The sequence below is a fragment of the Beta vulgaris genome, chromosome 3 (genome assembly GCF_026745355.1).
Source record: "Beta vulgaris subsp. vulgaris cultivar EL10 chromosome 3, EL10.2, whole genome shotgun sequence".
Classification (NCBI taxonomy): domain Eukaryota; kingdom Viridiplantae; phylum Streptophyta; class Magnoliopsida; order Caryophyllales; family Amaranthaceae; genus Beta; species Beta vulgaris.
Window position 1 is genome coordinate 50,518,318 of NC_079204.1, and position 20,255 is coordinate 50,538,572.

General features: G+C 34.9%; 2 protein-coding genes across 2 annotated transcripts; one reads left to right on the forward strand and one right to left on the reverse strand.

Moving 5' to 3' along the window:
- Positions 1-717: 717 nt before the first annotated feature.
- LOC104883885 (hypothetical protein) lies at positions 718-14,266 on the forward strand. Its single transcript, XM_010668454.4, has 20 exons — positions 718-1,064; positions 1,343-1,708; positions 3,851-3,925; positions 4,412-4,527; positions 5,231-5,345; positions 5,717-5,845; positions 6,068-6,115; positions 6,732-6,916; positions 7,018-7,214; positions 7,307-7,599; positions 7,707-7,856; positions 7,955-8,350; positions 8,597-8,746; positions 9,057-9,132; positions 10,513-10,640; positions 10,740-10,931; positions 11,207-11,344; positions 11,445-11,561; positions 12,165-12,377; positions 13,557-14,266. Exons 2-20 carry the CDS (start codon positions 1,562-1,564, stop codon positions 13,725-13,727), a joined length of 3,036 nt encoding a protein of 1,011 aa, XP_010666756.1. The 5' UTR covers positions 718-1,064; positions 1,343-1,561; the 3' UTR covers positions 13,728-14,266.
- Positions 14,267-15,194: 928 nt separating this feature from the next.
- Positions 15,195-20,255, reverse strand: LOC104883884 (sugar transport protein 8). The gene is made up of 4 exons (XM_010668453.3): positions 19,934-20,255; positions 19,138-19,457; positions 16,648-17,274; positions 15,195-15,841 (listed from the first exon to the last, which is right to left on the reverse strand). The coding sequence occupies exons 1-4, from the start codon at positions 20,052-20,054 to the stop codon at positions 15,401-15,403; spliced, it is 1,509 nt and encodes a 502-aa protein (XP_010666755.1). The 5' UTR covers positions 20,055-20,255; the 3' UTR covers positions 15,195-15,400.

Below are 20,255 nucleotides of genomic sequence, written 5' to 3' on the forward strand. Positions count from 1 at the left end.
AAGATATGTTAGCATGCTTAAATGAGGTGGCAAACATGTTATACAGACTGGTTTCGAATCAAGTCATAATCAGACCAACTTTCTGTTCGGGTTTGGGTTCGTCTTGGATCCATGAAATTTCGGGTAACGTACGAGTTTGATGACTCGGGTCAATGTCGTGTCGAGTCAATTCTGGTAAAGTCAACTTTCTTTCCATAACAAATAAACAAAACACATACTAACCAGTATAAACAAAGTCAAATAACTAGAATAGTTTAAGTTTTTTTATAAAAAAACATCAGTTTAAGTTCTTTTACCTACGTAAATTTTTTGGATTGATTGCGTCACATAACCATGTGATATTTAGATTTCGCTCTGATTAGAAGCTTTTACGAATCTTTATTTAGTTCTATTTCGTTGATGAATTTAATCACAAAGAAAGTTTAAGTTTATTTTTTTAATGTTCATGAAAAATATTACATTATTACTGACTGTCAGGATGTTTTGAGTACGGTCATATTTGGGTCTAGATTCTTTTGGGTTGTGTTAGGGTCGGGTTGGGTCATATTTAAAAACGGATTTCTGGTAATATATTGGTTATGGGTCGATTTTGCCACCTAAGGTTAATGAAAGGTTGACCAGTATGAAACGACAATGATAGGTGTCGTTACTCGATATTGACATTTGACACTTTATAGTCAAAGGACCACCTTACCACTAAAATAAGCCCAAAAAAGAGAAAAAAAAAAAAACAATCGACGGTTGAAACAACTGTGCCATTGAAAATGGCAAATCTTGTAAATTTATGCAAATGGTTTTCAGACCGTTGGGAAATTTGATCATCCCCTACATATCAAAGAGAAAGAAATAGAAAGTTCCTAATCTTTGAGAAATTTATTTATTTAGAAATTAGAATTATAAGAAAGGAAAAAAAGAAAATTGGGGAGATAATAGAGAGAGAAAGAGAGAGAGAGGAAGATCATAAATTTCGCTGTTTTATGAATGTCTGAAAATTGGTGCAATTTTGCATAGTCTTCACGGTATTCCAGCCTCTGTTCTCTGCTTCTTCAAGCATCGATCCAGAGGTTATTTTTTCCTCCCATTTTTATTTTAATCTGCAATTTTTAATCTTTTTTATTTTTTTTTTAATTTTTTTTTATTTTAAAATTTTAAAATTTTGAGAAATACCCATGTTTAAGAGCCAAAAATTATATTGACCCACAAGAGAATTATTCAATTTAATGCTTTTTTGGTTTTTTGATGATGATTATTGATTTGATATAATGAAATCCAGTTGAGAAATATAGAATTATTGGTGTAAATTTCATGAAACAGTTCATGATTATGATCTCTTAATTTGCAGGCTGGTTCCGCAAAACAAGAGCTACCCATTTTGAGTTTTGAGGGTTCTCTTTTTCTTACCCACCAGCTCTGGGTTTTTGTTTTCTGGGACAATATAGAAGTTTTTGATTCTTAATTTCAAGGGAAATAAAGCTACCATCTTTTGATTTTTTTTTGTTGTTTTACAATTTGAAAGTTGAAGGTTGTTGTAAATTGTAAATATTGGTAAAATTTTGGAAAAATGAGTGTTGTTTCTGGGGTAATATCAAGGCAAGTTTTGCCAGCATGTGGCAGTCTTTGTTTCTTTTGCCCTGGTTTGAGGGCAAGGTCTAGGCAGCCTGTGAAGAGGTACAAGAAATTGATTGCGGATATTTTTCCCAAAACCCAGGTTAGATTATGGCATTATATGCTTTGTATTCATTTCTAATTCGTGTTTATGCTTTATTGTCATGAGTATACCATGGACATATTTTGCGGTGATCTTTGTGATGGTGCTTGTTCGTGGTATTGACTGTTAGGAATTAGAGTACAAGTTATCAAGGATGGAACATTCTTTTATACCAATTGTTGCTTACACAAACACTCATTGTCGTGTACCGAAGAGTTGGCACTATATGTCTTTTAGGATTTATCTCCCTTGGGTATTTCTACATAAATTTATAGGTTCAAGTTTGTGGCTCAGTTGCAAGGATCTCTTCTCAGCTGCATGGCATTGTACTAATCATGTTGAGGTGTATTGATGACTGCCTTTTGCACACTATCTCTTTGTTCTCCAACTGCCATGCGTGTTCCTATTTCATGTATAATTAAGGACAAACTCACTTTTTCCACAATGACTAAATCATAGACGCCTTCTTGTTGCACATATACACGAATTAGAGACAAATCTTAATTCATGCACCAATTATCATTCAATGAAGCATGCCTATCGAAAATGGTCATCCTAGATTCAACCACGAAGGAATCAGACACCTTTTTTCTTTTACCTAAATCCGCACAACCTTTAATCTTCACCAAGTTCACTCATTGCACTTGGTTAGTCGTTAGTCTTGACAATTAATAGTCGATTCCGTACTCATTATTGCCAAGATCTATTCTCAGCTTGTTAGTGCTTGTTTGGGAGTCAAGCTGCTTTGTCATCCTGGATAAACTTGGTTTGTAGTAGGTATCGAAGTAGTCTTTGCTCTAGTTCACGGATTTATGCAGGTCTCTGTACATTGACTAAGTCACAGTTGTGACAAGCATGTCATCTCTTCATACTTATACATGATTTAACCGTATCAATCTATTTTTTGATGTACATTTCACTTTTCTGAATGAACAATGCCTGTCACACTACAAAGGTGATGACTGATGCTAGATGCATTTTCAGATTCTGGAGAGTATCTTTTTCATCATTCATTTAGTAATTATCTGAGTTAGCTGCATTGATGCTGGTCATTCAATGTGATCATAGTGTGATGCATGTAGGTATCACCTTGTAATAGACTAGCCTAGGGAGAGGGGCACTTTTGGTATTAAATAACTAGTTAGTTTTAATAGTAGCTGAAGAATAAATTAGGGAGTTAGGGAGGAAGTATCTCTATAAATAGAATAGATTAGGGAGAGAGAAATCATGTTGAATATTGAGTAGTATTTGGGTGAACTTTTAAGAGTTCTTTTGGGAGAGAGCAAGCCTCTAGAAAGCTTGTAAACACTATCTCTATTTTACTGTTTTTCAGATAATTATCAATCAAGTTCCATTTAAGTCCACAATCTTCTTCTTTAATCTGTCCTAAAGATGTCAGTTCATCACACACATTTGTTTATGTCATAATCAGACTACTTAAGGTGGTTCATAATCATGAATTCTGCAAGTAGAACAGACAGCTGTTATAACATCTTCTCTTACTGTCGTCAGAACTTCATTGTATTCAAAATATAGAACTTCAATTGAGTGCTCACTCAAGAATTTGTTATTGTCTTACATATGCACCGTGAGGGGCACAAATAATCGTGGAATCATAGGATGTATGTTTCATGCCAATGCAACCCACATTAGTTTTTAGTTGAAATCAAGGGTCAATTTGGGACATTGACATAGTGACAGTGTAAAAGAAGTATGCTGCCAGAATGTTCTGCTGCTAGAATGTGTTAGATATTGCGATGCTTTTCTATGTACCTTTTTAGGGATGGTTCGTTTAGCTCTTATTGTGAGGTTTGGTACATGGCTTTGCATAGAAGACAATTTCATCGTCATGTTATATGGGAAGATGTGATTCGTCGTGGTCAAATGTTTTGCTTCATGCTTAAAGATTGTTAGTGTCACCACTCATCAGTGTTGTTTATTTCTTGAATTGATATAAAATCTATTTAAATAGTTTAGTAGAAATTTGATGCTTTCTGCAATTTGCTATAACAGTTACATTCTTTTCCCTTTTTGTGACATGCTTCTATTAAAAACATCTGTAGTCATGTCACATGTGCTCTCAGTTCCTACTGAATCATGTCTCAATAATATCATAATTGCTAAACATACTTTTTTGATTAGGATGAAGGACCAAATGATCGGATGATAGGAAAGCTCTGTGAATATGCTGCTAGAAATCCACTGCGTGTCCCAAAGGTACTTTCAGCTGCAGAAATCTTTTAAAATCCCCCCCCCCCCTATAGGCACCTGCATTCTCGAAATACCATACATTCTGCTACATTTAGGTGTCTGTTGTGGCCATAGTGAACTGTGTTTCTTGGAGAATTATAGGGTGACATGGATGATTGTGTGCAACTAATTGAATTGTTCCAAGAAGTGTTTGGTCTAATTTGTCATGGGAAACCAGTTGAACTTTACAATGTAGGTAGCGAACCTAGGTTTTTCTTTGCGTGATGCTGAAAGTATCTTTCTGGTTGCTTGAGCAGCCGTTAAAGAAAATTTTTGTTTGTATTAAGGCTCTTCATGTTTTTGACATACTGTACCACATATCTTTTTGGCCATGTTGAATAACATAGGATTGACGTGTCTGATCAGTTTTGCATCTTGTAATCTGTTAAATATATAGCCTCTCTGCCTTTTGGTTTTTTGACGCTTCACTGAATACTGCATTCTGTTTGTCAGATCACCAATAATCTTGAGCAGCGGTGTTACAAGGAATTACGGAACCAGAATTTTAATGCTGTGAAGATTGTCATGAGTATCTACAGGAGATTACTGGTCTCTTGTAAAGATCAAATGTAATTCTCCATCTTCTTTGGTCTGATATTGCATGTTACTTTGACTAAACGGTGTCTGCATGTTATATTCTCTCTCTCACGTCAAGCTATGAGGAGATATTTATCTAGGCATGCTATTTATCATGTCTACTGTCAAATGCATCACTATATGTTTTATGGCTTGAATATGATATATGACTGTTGAATATGTTTGATTTCTAGTTTGCAATTTCAATTCACAGATGATTTCCCATGTCTGCAAATGAATGGTTTTATAAATAATTGTTGGGGCTGTTATGTTGACATCCAAATTCTTTTTTTCGAGTAAATATATCTCTTTGCCAGTTGATGACCATGTTATTTGGGACCTTTGATTGACCTAACATATCCGACTATCGAAGAGGGTGTTATGCTTGGATGTGATCCTTGACATCTCCAAGTATGATAATACTACGATATGGAAAATTTTCATCATATCTTATACTTCACCGCAAGTCTTACTCTTCTATTGTCTCAAACCAGGGATATTAATTTGTCCTTTTCTTCAAACCTATTGGGCATACAGTTTATATTCTCTTACTAGATTGGATCTATTTATGTAGCTTAGTATGCGGAATACTGGATTCTAGCGAGTTTTATTAGGTTCAAGATGGATTTTGTTTTATTCATGGGGATTTTTACAATTCCCACCCTTAACACTCCTTTTCCTTTTTATACTTTGCAGGCCTTTGTTTGCGAGCAGTTTAGTAAGTATCATGCACATTTTGCTGGATCAAACAGGACAGGATGAATTGCGAGTTATCGGATGCCAGGCTCTTTTTGTTTTTGTAAATAACCAGGTGCGTACTGTAAAGTGTATACCTTCACTATGATTCTAGATGCTTGGTTACTGGGTGGAGCAAGTCTTGGATGGACCGGGTTCACAATAATTATTGTGAACGCAAACGGACTATGTCACTCAAAAATTGACTATAACGGAGAAAACTGTCTATATCATACAATAACTCACTATACAATAACTGATTACACCAAATAAAATTGGCTATATCAATTAAAATTTGACTAATGTCATACGATGTTTGGTGCATAGTAAGTTATTGTGCACCGAGTCCATTAAATTTTTTTTTGTATTGGGTACTGCAACTCCTGATATGTAATATGTTCAATACCCATAGGATTTCATTCTTCTTTCTTGGTTATTGTGTTTCAGAAAGATGGAACTTTCATCTTCAACCTAGAAGACTTTATTCCAAAATTGTGTCTGCTAGCTCAAGAAGTTGGGGAAGATGAGAGGGGATTTCGTCTTCGAGCAGCTGGGTTGCAGACTCTTTCTTCAATGGTGATTGCACAAGTTTAATATTGCTTGTAATTTTTGCATTGTTACTTTGCAGCTTATGTTATTATTAGCAGTTAGTTCTGCTGGTATTTATCCCCTTGCTAAATTTTCTCTTGTTAGACAGGCACGGTGTTGGCTCTTTTTTGTCCCTGCCCCCCCCCCCCTGCAGGTTTTCCCACCTTTTTCCATAATTGGTGCTAAATTTTGTGTTTTTGAATTGTGCAGATTTGGTTCATGGGTGAACATTCCCATATGTTAGCTGAATTTGATAATGTAAGCAGATAGTTTCATTTTCTTTACTCTTGTGCTCATTTAGAACCCTGTCTTTTTGGGTTTTACCAACTTCAACTTTGGCTACACCCTCTTGATTTACAAGTACTTCGAAATTTTGGATGGTGAATTGCTTTCCTGCCATTTGATAGCTATGAGGGTTGTAGGAGATATATGGTTTTTATTAAACCCTTAATGATTACTTTTGTTGCCTAACAAGCTAACTTAGTTGCTAAAGTCTTGTGGAGTTGTGGGGTTGGTACCCATAGAATTGAATCCCATCTACATCGCTGCCCCATGTGGCTCTCTATGCTGCACCCCAGTTTTAGTTTTTCATGATTTCTAGCTTAAATTTCTGATATTTCTGTCAAATAAGTATATTTCTCTATTGATAGTCACAAAAAATATGTACTCGTGGAGCATATGCCTAAGACGCCAAGGGCTTGAAGTTTGGGTTTTCCTATGTTTTTTCTCCCCTGTTCCCTTCTATTTTTTCCTACCGAACCTTGACATGCATCTAAAGAGATTAGTCAATACACAAAATGGTGTGAGCTGAAGGAATGGTGGTACCGAGCTACCAAATACATCTTTTTAAGATATTTATTTTCTTCTTAAACAGGTTGTTTCAGTAGTCTTGGAAAACTATGCTGTTCCTGGGGATGACACTGAGCAACAGGGCACTGATGGCGGATGGGTGCAAGAAGTGCAAAATGACGAGGGTCATGTTACAGCTTCACTCGATATATCAAAGATTCCTACTTGGGGAGGAATTATAAACTCTAAAGGCGAATTAAATGTGACAGAGTAATTATTATGCATAGAACTTCCTCTGCATGTCCTGTGTTTGTTCACTTGTGATGGTAAATCTCCTTCATATTTAAATATTTATCTTTTTCCTTTTGCAGGGAAGTTGCCAAGCACCCTGGATTTTGGTCTAGGGTTTGCCTGCATAACATGGCTAAGTTGGGCACGGAGGCCACCACCACAAGACGTGTCTTGGAATCTTTGTTCCGTTATTTTGACAATGGAAATCTGTGGTCTCCGAAACATGGGGTTGCTTGTCCTGTTATAAGGGACATGCAGTCGGTGATGGAAAGTTTAGGTAAATCTCTATTTCTCATAATTTCTTGAAGTCATCACTCATCATGAGGTGATTGATTGATTACAGACTCTTATGATGGAACTATTTCATAGGTCATAGTTCACACTTTTTATTGTCGATATTGGTGAAGCATCTGGATCACAAAAATGTACTCAAACGACCTGAGATGCAGTTGGACATTTTTGAGGTCACAACCTCCCTTGCTGAGCAAGCAGCGGTCGAGCCTTCTGTTTCTTTGCTTGGCGCTGTAAGTGATGTTATGAGACATTTGCGCAAAAGCATACACAGCTCACTTGATGATTCCAAACTTGGTGCTGAGGTTATCAAATATAATAGAAGATTTAGAGAATTAGTGGATGAGTGTCTCGTGCAATTAGCGCAAAAGGTATAATTCCCATTGTTTCTTTTCCCTATAGAATTTCCTTGCTGAAAATTGTTATTGCTGTTTTGCTTTTCAGTTTAGGAATTTGAGGTCTTCATTTTTGTAAACAGGTTGGAGATGCAGGTCCAATTCTTGATATTATGGCTGTCATGCTAGAAAATGTTTCAAGTATTACTGTTATAGCCAGGACCACAATCGCAGCTGTGTTCCGGACTGCACAAATCGTAGCTTCCTTACCAAATGTATCATATCAGCATAAGGCAAGTAAAATTACTCTTTTTATGCAGACGGTTTGTTTTCTTAATTTCTAAAGTTATTTTGTCAATCTTCAATGTCAGTTCTTTTCTCATTTCTGTAGGCGTTTCCAGAGGCTTTGTTTCACCAATTGCTCCCAGCAATGGTCCACCGAGATCATGAAACTAGAATTGTGGCTCACCGTATATTCTCTGTTGTTCTTGTACCATCTTCAGTGGCTCCTCGTCAAACTTCATCTCTGCCTTTGTCTGGGAAGGCTGCTCATATACGGAGGTCTCTTTCTAGAAGTGTCTCCGTTTTTTCTTCCTCTACTGCTCTGTTTGAAAAGTTACGCAAGGATAGACCAGGGAGCAAAGAGAACATTCCTTTTGAGGGGGGAAATAATAATAGTGGGGTGCTCAATAGATTGAAATCATCTTACAGTCGAGCAACTAGTATTAGGAACCCAGTGCATGTACCTACAGAGGATAATTCTTTGGGCAACCTGAACAAAGAAGTGGTATATTATCTATTTCCTTTTTTCCCTCTTTCTCTAGCTTTTAATACTTTTGTGCTGCCTTATACCTGTGGAACCTGAATTTCAGTATGCAAGTTTTGTTCTCACTTGCCTCTCAATTCTTGCTTATACTTTTGGTGTATGTTTCCTTCAATATGGTTTTTCACAATTAGCAGGATGTAAATTTTGAACTAATTGACACTTTCAGAATTTATTGTATAATATGATAGTTGTTACTCTACAAAACAGGTAGGAAGTTCACTCAGGCTGAGTAGCCGACAGATCATTCTCCTTTTGTCATCAATTTGGGCTCAATCAATCTCTCCTGAAAATGTACCTGAAAACTATGAGGCAGTTGCTCATACATACAGCCTGGTTTTGCTATTTTCCCGTGCCAAGGTGATTTACAAATCGTTATGCTCTCTTCAAAATAGTAGACACATATTCTCTTGCACTTAATAGCATATAAGGCCTTCAATTGTGTTCAGAGAAGAGACACTACATCTCCGGAGTTATTATATCTTCTTACTTTTATAAATTACATTTAGAATCTTATCAGATGTTGATCGAAAGTTAGGCCCCCTGTTCTTGTTTCTGTGACACCAAATCTTTCTCACATTCTTTGCTTAAAAAATGCTTCATAATGCTATCTTCTTACATTATTTCTTTAGTTTTGGAACTTTTCTGATTAGCCTTGTATTGCTTGTAGAGTTCTAGCCAAGAGGCACTTGTTCGGAGTTTTCAGCTTTCATTTTCCTTGAGAGGCATTTCACTAGCAGAAGGAGGTACCTAAATTGGCTTTAACTTTGTTTAATGCTTCATATCATAAGTTATATTGAATACCACTTTCTAGTTGGTTGATGTAGCTGATTGGGGAAAAATAATGTCTAATGCCAATATAATTTAGCAAATATGGGGGAATAATAATATAAATTTAAATTCACAGCTGCAGTCAAACACATTCATATGGGAATGCTTATAGGAGACTACTACTTGTCAACTTTTACCACAAAATAATTATTCCTAACCACTAGATCTGTGAATAGTTTCTACAAACAATAAATCTAGAGAAAATTTACTTCAAGAATCTGCACTCATAAAATGTAAATTGATTTCTAAAGGCATTGATCAACAACTACAGCTCAAAATTTCCAATACGAAGAACATCTAACAATTTCTGTTAAAATCTTGGTTGATACATGAATTGATATATCAATAATAATATAGTAATTTAGGACTTGGAGGATATGTGCAAATACCAGGGAATCTTCTCCTTGTAGTTCTTGCTTTCTTCAATAAAACAGGTTTGCGCCCTGTTTCTTCTTCTGCTACTAAGGTTTCATGTCTTCATGTGATGAATAATGGGCTTAAACCCTGCACCAGTACAAGCTGATAAGACCAATAGAAGGATGATATGGCCAATACGACCAATATGTGAAGTTTGCAACCCTTTACACAACATCATAATAAATTAAGCTTCCTCTTTATGACCTTGACCACATTTTTTACTGCAACCACATTTTTTGCATGGTTTATTTCCTTTATCATTTGTTGAGTTTGTCAAAGAATGGGTTGTCGCAGATGATCTGCATATGATTGGGATATGGGATATAGAACTCCAGCCTAAGTGGTTTGAGTCAACTCAAAATAGTTAGTATCTGAAAGGGAAGCAATCGAAGTTGATTCATATAACTATGCTTGTTAGTAAATTCAATCTGAATTGCTAGCAGGTCGAATGATCAAGGATCTCCCTGAATCTGTTTTTGTGTATGTTTCCTTGCACAAAATGTATTGTGAAATTTGATTTCTTAGTTTACGACTTGGTGTATATGTTACTCTGATGATTCTAATTTGTCTCTTCCATTGATACTAAACTTTACTTCACTATGATGAGTAAAAGAAAAGAGAGACATAATATTTGAGGGTCAAAGGCTCGAAAATGTTCGTATATGGCTTTAGAATATGTGGAATTTGAGCCTGCTCTTTGTTTGAGGATCAGAATTATCTTTGCTTCTTTTTTGTTTGATATCGGGGGGTGGGGTTGTGCACAATGTCAATGGAGTTTCTAGTGTTGCTGACGAATTGATGATGCAACTTGTGATTTGGAAGTGGAAGTGAGTATGAAGGAGATTTTCATGCACCTCATTTCTTCATTTGTGGTATAGGGCCTTTGCCACCATCACGCTGTCGATCACTTTTCACTTTGGCCACAGCAATGATCATCTTTTCGGCAAAAGCTTATGAAATCCATTCTCTCGTCTCTTGTGCCAAGGCAACATTGAACAATAAATTGGTATGTCAAAGAGGCATATGTCGAGCTTATCATCTATTACCTTTTGCTCATCTTATGCTTGTAAATGGAGGCGTTTGATGTTCGTTTTCTCTGTTTCAGGTTGATCCATTTCTGTGTTTGGTGGGAGATAGCAAATTGCAGGCTGTTAACAAGAATGCCACTATAGAATTTGGGTCCAAGGAGGATGATAGTTCTGCTTTGAGATATCTATCAGATATTATATTTACAGAGGATCAAACCAGGGAATCCTTTGCTGCTGAAATTGTTAGAAGTCTTGAAAAGATGAAGGATGTAAGAATTCCCTCTCTACCCCAAAGCTTTTTTTATTTTTCTATTTATGTTCGTCCAAATTTTTAACATTACCCATAAGGCACCACTTTTCAAGTAATATAAAAAACTAGGCCATTCACAACCCTTCCTCCAAAACTTTGTTCCCAAAACAAATGGGAAAGGCTTTAGGTGATGGGGAGTAAATTCATATGAATAATTAAATTTGAGGATTGTGGTCCTTGAATGTTTTTGTTATTACTTGCAAACTAATCAGGACTTGTGACTCCTTTATCCAGGCTGAAATTTGCACTGTGAAGGAGCAATTGCTTAGTGAATTTTTGCCAGATGATGTGTGTCCCCTGGGAGCACAGATGTTTGAAAGTCCATCCAAAATATACGAACTGGATGCCCGACAAAGTGTATGCCAGGATGAAGTAATGACTCTGCACCAGCTGATCATACATATTTTCTGGACATCAATACCGCTTTTGCTTATTAGCCTGAGGACTCACATTTTATTGCCTTTTTGTTCAGACTATGCCGCTCTTCACACTCGATGACGATTCTTTGCCTGATAATCAGCCCAAGCAGGAGTCACTATTGACTATAGAGAATGCCAATCTCTTGAGTGTCAATCAACTTTTAGAATCTGTATGTTCCTCCATAACATTTTTTCAGTGTCACTGTGACATGGGTTCTGATCTGTCTCACCCTATAATATCAGTGTTCTGGCCCATTTAGTTGGTGTGCACTAGTACTAGATGGTGGTGATGGTAATGAATTCATGCGTAATTTGCAAGAAAAATGCTCTACTCTGGTAATGGAATCAATTGTCGAACAAATTTTCCACTGCCACTCATTAAAGTGGTAATGGATGGTAATGCAAATTTATTAAGAAAACCACATATTTGGAGATGAATTCTAATTACCATGGATGTTGACAGATTTATTTATTCTTACTGTCTACACTAAATTCGTTGTATCACCTTTTATGCCCTCGTACCTAATGAGCTATTAATGCTTTGCAACAAATGAAAGTTAAAACAAGCTTAAGATCAAACTACTCTTGGATGTTCTTTTAATGTGAAATTGTGAACCGTCTTTCCTGATACCATCTCGTTTTCTTTTTTCACCTACTAATCCTTTGTAAGGTCTATTCTTTTGTGATTATGTAGCATCAATTTTTTAAGAGCACAGTTCCTATTTTTCTATCTTTACACATAATATATGAGTAACCTCTTCTTCTTACTGCAGGTCCTGGATACAGCTCACCAAGTCGGAAGATTTTCCGTCTCAACTGCCCCTGATTTGCCTTATAAGGAAATGGCCAGTCACTGTGAAGCTCTTTTGATGGGTAAGCAGCAGAAGATGTCTCATTTGATGACGGCTCAGAGACAAGAAAATTTATTCAGCTTCTGTGTCCAAAACATTGACCTTGAGCCGGACAAGACAGTACCTCAGTCACTGGTATAATATGATTTATTTAATTTGTCTTTTCTTTGTTTTTTCCTTCATATTCATCATCTGTCCTATTGTTTTTTTTCTCTTTCTTCCTGTATACTTGCTTCAAGAATATGTCTACTTTCGTACTTCTTCTGTCTGTCACTTTATGCAAATACTAAGAATCTATCATTAAAAAACTAAAACTTGACAGTTTTTAGCTTGCAAAATGCTATTTAGTCCCTTGACTAAATATGAAAATCTAGAATTGTCTACTATTAGATGGATTGATTCCCACATTTGTGAAGTGCATAACATTAACAAGAAGGTTGAATTCTTCATAGTTTGAATGTCCCAAGAATACAAACAATTTGAAGTACTAAAAAGGAACAACCAGTTATCAATGAGACGACATGAATGCGATAAGAGGATCAATAAGACTTGTTGAGGCATATTGGGGGAGGAGAAGGGGAGGGAAATGGAAGACTCCAAACTGTTTCTGTTTTAATATACGAAGTCTTCTCATAGTTGGAAAGATTCAAACTTTCAAAGGGGAAAAACACAACCCCATTTCCCCCATCCTCTTTTTGCTTCCCCCTTTTCTCTCTTTTCTTCCCCTTCCTTTCCCTCCACCACTGCTATCCAAACACACTGTAAAGAGAGGAGGTGGAGTTTTATTGTTTAACACATTTCTAGTGGAGAATGATTTTTCCATTATAAAACATGTTTCTAGGAGAAACACAATTGTAAATTAGCCTTCCTTTGTTTGGTTCCTTGCATGGATAGTTAGAGAGAAGGAAGAATGGAAACGGAAAGGAGACTATGGATAGGAGGGGAAGGAGAAGGTAGTGAATAGGGAGAACGATGTGGCCTTTCTTCATTTGAAAAGGAAAAGCTTACTACCTTTGGGAGAAATATTTCTTTCCACTATTTGGAAACTATTTCTATCCGTAACAAATCAAAGGCAAATAGGAAATCAACATTTCCTGCAAAATGTTTTCCACCCAAATAATTGGTTAATTCAATTGGGGATGGAAGTCGAGATATTAATTTTGGTTGCTCAGCACAAAGTTATCTCAGAAAGTGAAAATGTCAGTTACTTGATGTTTATTGATGATTGTATAAGTAGAAGACTAGAAGTGCTTCTTAAGAAACTAGATATGGTTTTCTGTGTTTCAATTAGTTTGAGTTGAAATCATTTTGCAGGGGGGAAATCCTTTTCTGGATGACAACGTAATGGTTCCTACATTCAAGGCATTGCCACCTGCCCATCCTGCACCCATGCTATGTGCTACTGAGTATCAGCAACAGCCGCAGCACTATAAGCTTCCCGCTTTAAGTCCTTATGACAACTTCTTGAAAGCAGCTGGTTGTTGATTAAAATGCTCCCAGGAGAGCAGTATATATGTATACATTCATACTTCGTTGTTTCTGGAATTGGTCATGACATCTTGGTCTGTCTCACATACGGCAGGCGTTCTGCGCGCAAAGTAGCTAGAGATCTCTATCAGCTACTCCTGAAGCAGCTTGAATAGTCAGTCCTAGATTCCAAAAATTCAATTTATTTTTTATTTTTTGTTGGGTTATTGATATGTTCTCCAGTCGATACTGCGAACAGGTTGTATCTTCTGGGTTTTGCATGGTCAGTGTAGATATTACAGTAAAGATTTACAACAGTTCCATCTGTGATGTAAGTTTCCGCTCTGTAAAAAGGAAACATTTTTTCCGATGAGTTTATTGGTGTTGACACCAAGTGTTTTGTATGTATATGAATATCAGAAATTTTTGTGTATAATTTTGCTGAGTTCTGATTAAAAGAAGCCATTGATTTCGCAACATTGAAGTTGAGAGTGTCTGTCTCACTATTGTTAATGCTTTGAAGCAGCATTTTATGGGAACGAGCTCGTTGTTTTTAATTCTAGATGATATCTTTAATTTAGTTTCTAGTTTTGATAATGTTTTATGTCTCACATTAATGGTAGAAGTAATAAGGTAGCCCATGATTTAGCTTAGCGTATTGGCCATATTTCCTTTGGAATCGGGTGAAACTATTTCGAGTGCGACTTTCCTAGTTTTGTATCTTGTGGTGCTCGTTCTGATCTAATGATGTAAGTTTCCCGTGTTTGTGGGTTCCTTTTAAAAAAAAAAAAGAAGCCATTGATTTCAAGTAAGGTTGTGGTTTTACCTGCCTTTCACTTGTAAGCCTAGTTTGAAGGGTAAAAATAAGTCTTAGAAGGCAAAAAATAAATTCAACTTAGGTCCAACAAGTACGCGTAATGAGTGCACACAATTGATTCACAACCCAAAAAATCAGCTTATAGGTTTCAAATAAGTTGATATAAGCGTTTTTTCAGTGAGAAGGAAATGTCTCTTTTGATCTGTGTAAAAGTAAGTTTCTTTTTATCCTTTGAAGATATCACTCGGAAATTTCAAGGTAAAAAGTGCAAGGTGGGAGCAACATTTGGAAGTGGAAATCGTCATACGTTGTCTGCAATTTCGCCCTTTTTATTTCCAAGTAATTGACTTTAAGTTTAATAATATTAGGATTAATTAATAACTATGACCGATCTTTTTGGAGTATTAGATTATTATAGAAAATAATCTTAATTATGAGAGTGTCTTTGTAAATTGATCCCAACTAATGGACAACTCGTTTAACATATTATTTTAGATATAAATATTTTAAAAAGACAGCTTAATAGTTAAATTATTACGAAAATAATGTAAAGTAATTACGTAAAAAAATATAATAATAAAAAAGTAGTGAGTTAGATACCCAAAAAAGACAAATGTAAATCTCAAAAAAGAAAAACAAATTATATGTAAATTTCAAAAGAAGACGCAGGGAGCATAACAAAGATTATCATAACAAAGAATGGCAAACTTTCTTTTGTTCATTCATTCTACAAGTCCAATGGAGTATTATACAACAAAAATCTTATGTTGATAGCACATACTTTAATACTTATAAAGAAAGAAATGTATTCCAAACTCAAATGAAGGAGTAAATATTAAAATTTCCCCTCCAAAAAAAAAATAAAAATAAAAATTTAAGGCCCATTTTGAACCTTGTGATCATCTTCATCCATAAACCTCTTCCACACAGGATGTTTCTTCCAAACTCTTTCAGCAACAGCATCAATGGGGACTCCTTTCGTCTCCGGCAAAAGGAAAATGACAAAAATACCCATCACAACAATCCAGGCGGAGAAGAAGATGAAGATATAAGCTCTCATATGACAAAGCATTGATAAAAATGCTTGAGCAATGATAAAGGTGAATAACATGTTTGAACTGACAGCAAAAGCAAAACCTGCTGTTCTTGTTTCTACTGGGAATGTTTCACTTGGTATTAACCAACCTAGTGGACCCCATGACCATGCAAACGACATCACAAACATGCATGTTAATACAACTACTAACATTGCTGCTCCTTTTGGTAGTGTATTTGTGTCTGTTAACTTTACTATCAGGATTATTCCAATTGCTATCTGCATTCATTCAATCACAACAAATATATATAATTGGAATATGTGTTAGTCTTAGCTTGGAATATAATAAGCATGATATAGGGTAACAAAGGAAACATAAATAAAATTAACAGATGATTGATACGTAAATTAAGGTGGACAAAAGAGATCAGAGATGCTTTTTTAATTTGAAGATGACAATGAGTCGGGTTTGAATAAGATCTAACAAGACAGACCGTATCCTATTATTTAAAGTTTGACTTGGCCTACATCAAAATGAGATCTATTGAAATTAAAAATTTAGAGGAATATGAACATATAAACATTCTTTTAAAAAGAAAGTATAGGGGAAGAACAACTAATGACCCCAAGGGTGAGGCTATTAATGGCTCATGGTCCTTGCTAGTCTGACCGTACCTATAATATATAAGAGACTCGAATACATGAAAATTAGGAATTCTAGTAAAATATCTCCTCACAATGTAATAATAACAAAAAGGAAATATACTTGACCCTACACCTAAACCTAATCTTGCTTCGCCCCTGAATGTCCCCTTCTCTTAAGGGGCTTCAAACACCCTTGTAAGTACTGTTAAAATGATTGAAGTGCCACTAAATTGGACAAAAAAGAAACAAAAAAAAAGAAGTGTTTTAGGCATCTATTATCCTTCTCCTTGTTACCTTGCATATAACTAGATTAAAGTGAGAACACAAAGATGCAAATTAAAGTGAACAAATAAGAGATGCAAATTTAGATTAAAAGTAACATATAGGTGAACTCAAAAGATTAATGAACAAGTAGCAAAGAATAATAATGGGGAAGATACCTGGCTAATGAACATTTGAACACAAGCTTGAAGCAGCAATTTCCTTCTTCCAAACTTATCAACTCCAAAAACAGAAACCAATGTACTAAAGACATTAACAAGTCCAATAATAACAGCAGAAAGAAGTGATCCATCACTCTTAAATCCAACAGTTTGGAACAATATAGGAGCATAAAACATGATTGCATTAATCCCAGTCATTTGCTGGAAAACTTGCATTGAAATCCCAATTACAAGAGGTGGTACACTTTGCTTCTTCCTTAATTCCCTAAAAGGGTGCTTAACTAACTTAGCTTGATCACATGCCTCTATAATCTGTTGAAGCTCAGCCTCAACATCGTCGATTCCCCTTATCTTTTTCAGCACTTTTCGACCTTCATCAACTCGATTTCTCTCGATTAAACTTGTAGGAGTTTCGGTTATGATAATCGCGCCAAGTAACAATAGTAAGGCTGGAACTATGGCTAAACCAAGGGATACCCTCCATCCTATAGGGTGTAAGTTTAAGGTTGCAAAGTTAACAAGATTAGCAATCAGTATGCCTACTGTCACTAGAAGTTGGAACAGAATGTTTACTGCTCCTCTGTATTGGACTGGTGCTATCTCTGATAAAAACAATGGCACTGCCTGCATACATAAACAAACATATCATTACTTGATACACTATAAAACTATGCATGGAACTTCTAACCATCAGTTCAACCTTTTCGTTAAGTTGGTCATTTGACATGGTATCACGTGATCCAGATGAGTATCATGGTCTTGGACAACAATTTTGAACATCTTGCTTAATTTATTGAGCATATACATAATGTAAAATATTTTGAACATTTATTAGCAACTTATATATGATATTTCTTCATGAGAAAATGAATATATATTTTGAACATAGAAGCAAAAATTTTGATTTTTTTAACATATTCTTTATGTTCAATGATTTTACAGATAGGTTGAAAATTATTACTATGTCCATCACAAAATTTTACCATACATGTTCAAAATGTTTACTAGTATACTTATTTTTCAATAACTTATTTATATGCTCAAAGGAACGTAAAATATCATTAAAAGAACATGAAAATCAGAGAATGTTTAAAAGATTACATACTCTACAAGACTACAATATCCCTTTACCAACCAAATATATCTTCTATCTCTAAAAAATGACTCCAATAATCGTCCTATGTCATTATCTAATTAAATAAAATATGTTCATACTGTCTTAATGATACTTCTAATAAAAAATGAAAGACTACTTATGAAAGACTATTTATGTTATGACATGGTAGGGAACTAATTCTTGTGTAGTACCTATTGAATACTTCATATAAATGATGAGTCATTGAAGTACTTGGACTTGTTAACTTGTGACATTTGCCAACTCAAGGGAAATAAAAATTAGAGTGCTTATCATACTATAATTTTGAAATAATTGTTTGAAATCAATCATGATTAATAAAACTATACAGCTAATCCAGTTGGTTGTAGCTCATTGTAGGACATCAAACATGAATTCCGGGAAACTCAAGTAGTCAAGTTTGAGGTTTATTTGGGGTGGGGTAGTTTTGGAAATATTTTTTTATCTGATTTGTGTTGAATTTATTAAAGATACTTATTAAGAAGTCATAACTCATAAGTCACACTGAAAGAGGTGTTTGGATCCCTTAAACGTAGAGTTTGAGCAATATTAACCATTGAATAAAAAATCAATGGCTCATATATTATCTTTTCAAAATTCCCCCTATTTTTTCTCATCAAAATCCACCCCTAATTTTTCTCTCCCACCAATATAATCCCTTGATTTTAAAATGCCTTATAGAGTTTCACTAAGACTTTAGAGGATCCGGACTCATTCAATTCTTTTCTTTTTACTCGTTATATTTATTATTTATTAATTTAGAGCTTTTGCAAATGAACAATTATCAAAAAAAAAAAAAAAAAGTTCAGCAAAATATATAATGTATGCGCGTTATGTCCTAAAATTTGGGATGATCCTCCACTAACCTGCCACCTCTCTCTCTGACGTGCGTTATTGGTAGGTTAAAGGTTAAATTTACCTACTATTAAAACACAACACTTTCAAACGCTTATGTATGCAATTAATTAAATATACTTGACTAGTTTTGTCTTTAGTTATGATTTTTAAAGTAAATGACTGTACTAAACCACACTCAAAGGGGAACAATAAGAAAAGCAAATCCCAAATACCTAGCTAGTTGCAAAATTCAAATTTGTCCCGATCCATAATATTTTTTGAATTATTCACAATACAAGCTAAATATACATAAAATATATTGTGACATACTGTATAAATTATATCAAATATAATATAAATTATATATCTAGTATAATGTTAAAGTATTAATTTTGACCATTAATATTTTTCAAATCGTGATAATATCTTCTACTTTGAGGGGTAAGGGGTTTCAGAAAATTAAAGTTACTAATGTGATTGATAAATTGTTGATTAATGAATGTAAATTGACTGACCTCGTTACCAAAACCAACGCCAACACCCATAAGAACTCTGCCTATGATGACCATCCATAGACGAGGAGCCAATGCACTCATAGCCGAACCCACCAAGAAAAACAAGGATGAAATTAATATTGAAGGTTTTCTGCCTTTAGAAGAGCAAACTTTTGATGCCACAAAACTTGAAACAAGTGCTGACAAATATAACGATGATGTAAAAAGCTGAAGATTTTGGTTATCAAATTTGCAGTAGTTGTTTTCGTGAGCATGTTGTTTTCTTTCATACACTTTTGGGAAGAATTTTTCTAAGAAATCATCCATTCCTGTCACTCCACCTGCATTTTATCCAAAAAAAGAACGTTAATTGTTACGTTACTTCCCATAATTTCTCAACTAATCAGCATGTAGTACTATGATAAGTTTTTAACCAAAAAAATCCGGCCATAATTCACTTAAAATTTGAGGTTCTGAAAACAATTCAGGTAATTTACGGCCTTAGCTATAACAAAGCGGAAAATCTATGAAAATAGAATTAAGTCTCAACAGAAGAATCGATATTTTACTATCAATCACGTGTTGGGCCTAGTATATATTCATACTGAAAATTATGATCAAGGATTACTATATAAATATAAATTGTCATCGACTTCATATCAAGATAAGAAAAATCAATAGTAATTTGAAAACGATTTTTTTATCGGATTGAATCTACTCAATCAATTTGAATCTAGCCTGATCGATTAATTCGACAAGTCTGATCTATATAGTAGCATAACATTAAGCATAGAAGGTTTCACAAGTTAAATTTTACCTGAAATGCCAATATCATAACCAAACATGAGGCCTCCACAAGCTGCTAATATCCAACAAATTATGACATAAGGAGTTGCTTTCCATGGAAAATCATCAACTTTCTTTGTTGTTGCAGCCATCCTTAACTTATCTTTGTGTTATCCACTATAATCCACTTGATAAGAGGTATTAACTTCAAATCCCAACAAAATTACGTGTGATATATATAGTGTGTAACCGTAAGTTGGTTCAGCTAATAAATGATATATTATCTAATGTGCTGTTTTTTTTTGATAATTTCCTCTATTATAGCAGAAAATTGAGCATTTAAACTCGGTCTA

Coding starts and splice junctions, on each gene's coding strand:
- LOC104883884 (XM_010668453.3), bottom strand. CDS start 20,054: ATGGCTGCAACAACAAAGAAAGTTGATGATTTTCCATGGAAAGCAACT. Junction 19,458..19,933: donor TTATGATATTGGCATTTCAG/GTAAAATTTAAC, acceptor GATAAAATGCAG/GTGGAGTGACAGGAATGGAT. Junction 17,275..19,137: donor GCGTTGGTTTTGGTAACGAG/GTCAGTCAATTT, acceptor TTATGTATGCAG/GCAGTGCCATTGTTTTTATC.
- LOC104883885 (XM_010668454.4), top strand. CDS start 1,562: ATGAGTGTTGTTTCTGGGGTAATATCAAGGCAAGTTTTGCCAGCATGT. Junction 7,857..7,954: donor ATGTATCATATCAGCATAAG/GCAAGTAAAATT, acceptor TCATTTCTGTAG/GCGTTTCCAGAGGCTTTGTT. Junction 8,747..9,056: donor TGCTATTTTCCCGTGCCAAG/GTGATTTACAAA, acceptor TATTGCTTGTAG/AGTTCTAGCCAAGAGGCACT.